Source organism: Vicia villosa, linkage group LG6 (genome assembly GCF_029867415.1).
Source record: "Vicia villosa cultivar HV-30 ecotype Madison, WI linkage group LG6, Vvil1.0, whole genome shotgun sequence".
NCBI lineage: Eukaryota > Viridiplantae > Streptophyta > Magnoliopsida > Fabales > Fabaceae > Vicia > Vicia villosa.
In genome coordinates, this window is record NC_081185.1 from 513,360 (window position 1) to 520,757 (window position 7,398).

At 31.3% G+C, this 7,398-nt stretch overlaps 2 protein-coding genes across 2 annotated transcripts; both read left to right on the top strand.

Moving 5' to 3' along the window:
• The first annotated feature begins 1,005 nt into the window (after positions 1–1,005).
• LOC131611091 (bidirectional sugar transporter N3) lies at positions 1,006–2,509 on the top strand. The gene is made up of 5 exons (XM_058883211.1): positions 1,006–1,188; positions 1,270–1,480; positions 1,581–1,742; positions 1,840–1,959; positions 2,065–2,509. Exons 1-5 carry the CDS (start codon positions 1,106–1,108, stop codon positions 2,293–2,295), a joined length of 807 nt encoding a protein of 268 aa, XP_058739194.1. The 5' UTR covers positions 1,006–1,105; the 3' UTR covers positions 2,296–2,509.
• Positions 2,510–5,709: 3,200 nt separating this feature from the next.
• Positions 5,710–7,087, top strand: LOC131611092 (bidirectional sugar transporter N3-like). The gene is made up of 5 exons (XM_058883212.1): positions 5,710–5,792; positions 6,064–6,274; positions 6,380–6,541; positions 6,634–6,753; positions 6,857–7,087. Exons 1-5 carry the CDS (start codon positions 5,710–5,712, stop codon positions 7,085–7,087), a joined length of 807 nt encoding a protein of 268 aa, XP_058739195.1.
• The last annotated feature ends 311 nt before the right edge of the window (positions 7,088–7,398 follow it).

The following is a 7,398-nucleotide window of genomic DNA, read 5'->3' on the forward strand; positions in this document are numbered from 1 at the left end:
TTATATGAATAACAAACCATATGCGAACATAATAGGTTCTTCGTATGATATGGTTTGTAGTTTGCTAGACATAATATATATAGTGAGCGTTGTAAGAATGTATAAACCTGGAAAGGCGCACTGACAAACATTGAAGTGGATTTTAAAGTATATAAACGGGTCTCTGAGAATAGTCCTGATTTATGGTGGAGCCTGTGGTGATGATAGCAAAATAGAAATCGAAGGATTTGTCGACTCTGATTATGTAGGTTGTATGGATTCTAGAAAACTTATTTCTGAATATGTTTTCATTATGTTTGACATAACAAATTAAAACTATGAAAAATATTATGTTTCTTGAACAAACACAAGAAAAACCTTTAATTATATGAAAGAAGGAGAATAGGGAAGAAAAGAAAATCAGGATTCATGGACTCCCTTCATTACAACCATTAAATCATATAAAACTTTTAAAACTACTTCTCCCTTCATAAAAACTTCTAAATGTTGTGTTATTAAGGCTTGTGTGATATATTGTTAACCAAACGCTTTCAATTTCGATATTTGAGCCATCCACCGCACCGATAGCCCTTGAGTGATCAACTTCAAGACATAAATCATCCTTTAACATTGAGGTTTTACAAAACCATATGTAAATAAAATTTATCAATTTAAACATTATAAACTTCAAAAGGTATGTTTAAAGTCCCTAGTTTATAACCTAATTAACCCATACTCCCTAGTTATGCACTGCCTCAGTAACGTTAATAAAAGAATCTTGCAACTTGCCAACAATAAAAAAGAAAAGCTAGCAAGTTTAATTTGATTGCATGATTGCATTGCATTCAGTGGTTAAAAATATTCAAATATTTATTAAAGTAGAATAATGCAGATTCCACCCTAAGGTACGTACGTTTTTAATAATATGAATTCCTTTTTTAAGTAATATTTAATTAATGAGTCTTATAGAATTTGTATATATATAGTGAGATTATGAAGGACAGTCCTCACCATCAGCATCAACATATTTGCATGTGTTTTAGTGGTTAAGAGTTTGGAAGAATATTAATTTCTCTCCTCTCTTATTCCTCTAATTCTTGTGTAATTGTTGTTGTTGAAGTCAAAAATGGCACTCAGTCACAACACTTTAGCTTTAACCTTTGGCATGTTGGGTAACATCATTTCCTTCTTGGTATTCTTGGCTCCAATGTAAGTATTTTTCATTTTTTTATAAAAATTATCAAAAACATTTTTTTATATATTTTTCACTAAAATAATATATTTTTGCAGATCAACATTTTATCGCATATACAAGAAGAAATCAACAGAGGGTTTTCAGTCATTGCCTTATCTAGTGGCTTTGTTCAGCTCAATGCTTTGGTTATACTATGCATTACTCAAAAAAGATGCTTTTCTTCTCATTACTATCAACTCATTTGGTTGTGTTGTAGAAACCATCTACATCATATTGTATATCATTTATGCACCAAGAGAAGCAAGGGTATAATATTACTTTATAATTTAACATTAATAACTAACTTTTTTGATATAATATATATTTATACTAATGTTTTTTTTTGTTTAATTTATATTGATTGTAGAACTTAACTTTCAAGCTGGTTTCGGCGATGAACGTGGGATCCTTTGCTTTGATTCTGTTAGTGACAAACTATGCAGTGCATGGTCCAGTTCGTGTTCAAGTTCTTGGATGGATTTGTGTTTCTCTTTCTGTTAGTGTCTTTGCAGCACCACTAAGCATTGTGGTATGTACATAGTTAAAAATAATTAATATATAAATAAGCTAACTTTTGATTTTGATTAATGAAACTAATAATTAATTTTCTTGAAATTTTTATGCAGGCACAAGTTGTTAGGACAAAGAGTGTTGAGTTTATGCCTTTCAATTTGTCATTTACACTCACATTGAGTGCTACAATGTGGTTTGGTTATGGTCTATTCCTCAAGGACATATGCATTGCTGTAAGTGTTTTAAATTTAGGTTGTTGCATTCCGCAATTATATTCATACTATGAATTTTTTTATATATAGATTCAGAATTTTGATTCTTGTATGGTTGTTTTGTAGCTTCCAAATGTGTTGGGTTTTGGATTGGGATTAGTTCAGATGTTGGTGTATGCGATTTATAGGAATCGCGGTGAAAAAGCGATTAAAAAGGAAAAGAAAGCACCAATAGAGCCACTCAAAAGTATTGTTGTAGAAACCAAAGTGGAAAAATTTGAATCAGAGAAGAAGAACAAGGATGTTGATAATGAGGAAAAGAATAAAAATGAGGATCCTATAGCTTGCATTGTCTAAATGTAAAATGCATGTTTAATATTAAGGTAGATATATCAAAATCATGATGAAACATCGTGATTTCTTTATCGATTTACCTTAATATCAAACACGCATTTAGTTAAATATGTTATTGTTTCGTGAGCACTATAGTTTAGCCACGATTTCGATCTTTCTAGCTTTAAATTTCAGTCATTCAATCTAGTTTTGTAAATCTTGTCATCCATGAATTAATGATGCTTCACCCTTTGCTTAAATGTGTGTTGAAAGGTCTTATTTACCGTGTTTTCTCATTCAAAACTTAACACAGATTTTCAAAAGGTTCCAGTGGAGTACCACAGATGAGAGGAGTGCTAATACCTTCCCCTTGTATAACCAACCCCCTTATCCAGAGTTCTCTTTATGGGTTTTATCGATATATTCCCCTTTTCTCTTTTGGAAATAATAGTTCGGTGGCGACTCTTGCTTGTGTGATTTAATTTAATCAATAGCTTAATCTCCAATTTTTTTTCTTCCGCTACAGTAGCTAGTCAACAAGAAGATCTTTCCAACTTCTAAGAAAAGAAAACGTGGAGAATTAAAGAAACAATAATTAGAAGGAAACTTGACATGCGTGAAATCTTTTGGCTTTTAGACTTTCAAAAATCACATAAGAGAAAGAATCAGAAGAATCAATATAAAAACGGAAAACCTCTTTGAAGCAAAACACTAAAAGAACTTCATCCAAAGAAATCAGAGAAGAGGAAGAATCAAAATGAGTACTTCTACTGAAACTTCATCCAAAGAAATCAGAGAAGTGGAAGAACCAAAACACAAACTGAGTACTTTATCCAATGTTGGGAGAACATAAGTTGTTGTGGATGTAGATGTCAAAGTCGTTGAAAGAGATCCTACTATCGAACCTTTGAGATCCAATAGAGCTCTCAAGAAGAGGAGATCAAGAAGAAGGAGGGTGAAAAGTCCACTCATCATTGATTCTGATGATTATAATGAAGCAAATTATACTTGGTCAAACTTTCTCTCAGTTAGATGATTTAGATATGATTAATAAAAAATGACCTTTTTGTAAGTTAATTTAATGAAAGTTTTATTCTATGGTTTCTTATGTGTCAGCCTAAGGTTAAAACTAATTTAAGGCTTTCATTCTATGGTTTCAAAGAATTTAAGAGCTCCTTTCTCATACACACTAATCTATCAGCTTTCATCATATGGTTATATGCTACTAAATCTGAATAAAATCAAAATACAGTTGCAACAAAACAAAAATAAAGGAAATGTGAATGACACACTAATGCTTCATACACAAAATCTAAAACATAGAAATTATAACTTACTGTAAATTATCTTGTTGTCTTTCTCATACTCCTCCTTGTTGTTTTTCCCGCATTCTTGATGCATAGTCTTCAAGGCAGTTTGTACGCTAACCAAGATTTCATCTTATAAAAATAAGTGTTTGCATAACCATCCTAAACACCAAAACTAAAACCTAAGACAACCCAAAGTTATTGTCACAAAATTTGAATAAGAAATGAACATAGCGAAGAGGTCTAACTACGATTCATAAAATAAAGCTTCTCAACAACAAGAACAACATTAATGGAGAACAACAACAACAACAACGAGAACAACAAAAACAACTATAATGAAGCACAACAACAACAACAACAATAATGGAGAATAACAGCAACAACAAGAACAACAATAATGGAGAATAACAACAACAACAAGAACAACAATAATGGTGAACAAAAACAACAACAATAACAACAACAGTAATGGAGAACAACAACAACAACAACAAGAACAACAGTAATGGAGAACAACAACAACAATAATAACAATAAGAACAATAATAACATACCGCAGAGAAGAGTTTTTAGATTAGTGGTGAGAGAGTTTTTTAGTTTACTATGCCTCCTAGGAGAATAATTGATCTTTCGTTGGCTGGAGAAGTAGTGTTCTTTCGTTAGGGCTCGAAAATTGAATTCGGTAGACACTTAGGGAATAAAAAATATAAAGGTTATTTATCTCGGTTAATCTAAAACACCGAGGTAACATAGCCTACGTAAAATCTATAAAAAAATAAAGGCGTCTTTTTGGTTGCAAAAAGAATTAAAAATAAGAGAGTTTTTATCTTGGTTTTATAGATGACCGAGGTAACATATCTGTCGTAAAATCTAAAAAAAATAAAGGCGCCTTCTTGGTTCCATATAAAATATTAAATAGCAGGAGCTGTGAATTGAACCTCAAAACCTGAACATATATTTATGTCAATTTTATTTAAATATGAGGTAACATATTTATTATTATTTTTTAAATAAAACAAGGCGCTCCGGTCATATGTACCTGTGATTTTTTATTGTACGTGGTGAGTGCTTTGTCATAAAAAACGTTATTTGCTGTAGTGTGTATTAAAGAAGCCAAGATCACCAGCTAGACGAAGTTTGGAGATAGGCCAATTATTGTTTTAAGTAATTGTTTTTGTTAGATAAGGCGAACTACGTTCCCATCTGTTTGTAATTATTTTAAAGAACTCTTTAGAACTTACTTTAAACGATGAATGTCGTTTCTTTCCCTGCGTGGGCAGGAGACATCTCCTCTTTTTTCTAATTTCTTAAAGTTATGCATGATAGTTTCCAAAAATATCTACATCATATTAAAATGTTGAATTCTCGAGTGAAAAGCCGGCGCCCACCATGATCAGAAGAAACCAAGATCGATGTCACACGAACGGAACAAAGCGAAAATCAAGAAAGAAAAGTTGGCGTATCTCGTCTAAAAAAGAATCTGACATAAAGCTGGACAAACATCTTAAAATTACTACTAACTGATTGAATTATCTTAATTTGTATGTGAGTTTTACCGGGAAGGAGTCGGGTCGTTCCACTAGAGAAAAAGGAAGCAAACCTAGAATTTTCCGACCTCTGCCAAAATGCGTCATGTTCAATAAAATCTAAATTGATTTTATGCAAATAGAACCTCAAATATCTGAATGACTTGTAGAAAAAGGTGACTAAGCCACTTTTACTTATGCCCAACCGACTTAAGTATTATTCAAATGTAAATTTATATGTAGTGTATGAGAAGCAAAAACATAGATTTCATCTCTTAGCCTTTTAATGTCGGTATCTAATTAGCCTAGTTATGCTATGCCTCAGTAACGTTAAAAGAACCTCTAACAACTTGACAACAGTTAAAGAGTTAGCAAGTTTAATTTGCATGATTGCATTGCATTGCATTCAGTGGTGAAAAATATTCATATTAATCATAGTGGAATAATGCTTATGTGATTCCACCCTGATGTACTTAATCATATTTTAATATGAAGATACTTTTTGAAGTATATATAGTGAGATATTATGAAGGACACTCCTCACCACCATCAGCATCAACATATTAATTTCTCTCTTCTCTTAATCCTCTTATTCCTCAAAAATGACAATCAGTCACAACACATTAGCTTTAACCTTTGGCATGTTGGGTAACATCATTTCCTTCTTGGTATTCTTGGCTCCAATGTAAGTATTTTTCATTTCTTATAAAAATATCAAAAACATTTTATATATATTTTGAGGTTAAAAGTAGTGCACTGACTATAAATTAATTTTAAACGGTTATTCAATTGAGATTCATCAATCAATCATGTCACATAACTTTTTTGAAACTAACAGCGTGACTTGGCACTTAACATAGTCGTGATTGGTTGACTGTGTAAAATTATTTTACACTGTATATCCTTTTTTCTCATATATTTTTCACTAAAATAACATATTTAATATATTTTTGCAGATCAACATTTTACCGCATATACAAGAAGAAATCAACAGAGGGTTTTCAGTCATTGCCTTATCTGGTGGCTTTGTTCAGCTCCATGCTTTGGTTATACTATGCATTACTCAAAAAAGATGCTTTTCTTCTCATTACTATCAACTCATTAGGTTGTGTTGTAGAAACCATCTACATCATATTGTATATCATTTATGCACCAAGAGATGCAAGGGTATATATATATTACTTTTATAATTTAACATTAATAACTTTTTTGATATAATATATATATATATATTTATACTAATGTTTTTTGTTTATTTAATGTTGATTGTAGAACTTAACTTTCAAGCTGGTTTCGGTGATGAACGTTGGATCCTTTGCTTTGATTCTGTTAGTGACAAACTATGTGGTGCATGGTTCAGTTCGTGTTCAAGTTCTTGGATGGATTTGTGTTTTTCTATCTGTTAGTGTCTTTGCAGCACCACTAAGCATTGTGGTATGTACAAAGTTAAAAATAATTAATATATAAATAAGTTAGTTTATGAATTGATTAATGAAACTAATGATTTTTTTGAATTTCTTATGCAGGCACAAGTTGTTAGGACAAAGAGTGTTGAGTTTATGCCTTTCAATTTATCTTTTACTCTCACATTGAGTGCCACAATGTGGTTTGGTTATGGTCTATTCCTCAAGGACATATGCATTGCTGTAAGTGTTTTAAATTTTGGTTGTTGCATTGCGCAATTATATTCATACTATGAATGTTTATATATAGATTCAGAATTTTGATTCTTGTATGGTTGTTTTGTAGCTTCCAAATGTGGTGGGATTTGGATTGGGATTAGTTCAGATGTTGGTGTATGCCATTTATAGGAATCGCGGTGAAAAAGTGATTAAAAAGGAAAAGAAAGCACCAATTGAGCCACTCAAAAGTATTGTTGTAGAGAGCAAAGTGGAGAAAATTGAATCGGAGAAGACGAACAAGGATGATGATAATGTGGAAAAGAATAAAAGTGAGGATCCTATAGCTTGCATTGTCTAAATGTAAAATGCATGTTGTGTTAAGGAAGATATATTAAAATCACGATGAAACATCGTGATTTTTTTATCTTTTACCTTAATATCAAAAATGCATTTAGTTTATTTACCCAACTTAAAAAGTTAGGTAAGGTTATCTTTAGTGTAAAATATCTTGAAAACAACACAAATGTATTATTTAATAAATAATTAAAAATAGAAAGTTAAATGGTGTTATATAATTGGCTCAAGGTACACTATCCATCTTTTTGTGATGGATAGAGAAATTGTCCCATTTAGTTAAATATATGTTATTATTTCGTGAGCACTATAGTA

Coding starts and splice junctions, on each gene's coding strand:
- LOC131611092 (XM_058883212.1), top strand. CDS start 5,710: ATGACAATCAGTCACAACACATTAGCTTTAACCTTTGGCATGTTGGGT. Junction 6,542..6,633: donor CAGCACCACTAAGCATTGTG/GTATGTACAAAG, acceptor TTTCTTATGCAG/GCACAAGTTGTTAGGACAAA. Junction 6,754..6,856: donor TCAAGGACATATGCATTGCT/GTAAGTGTTTTA, acceptor GTTGTTTTGTAG/CTTCCAAATGTGGTGGGATT.
- LOC131611091 (XM_058883211.1), top strand. CDS start 1,106: ATGGCACTCAGTCACAACACTTTAGCTTTAACCTTTGGCATGTTGGGT. Junction 1,481..1,580: donor ATGCACCAAGAGAAGCAAGG/GTATAATATTAC, acceptor TATTGATTGTAG/AACTTAACTTTCAAGCTGGT. Junction 1,960..2,064: donor TCAAGGACATATGCATTGCT/GTAAGTGTTTTA, acceptor GTTGTTTTGTAG/CTTCCAAATGTGTTGGGTTT.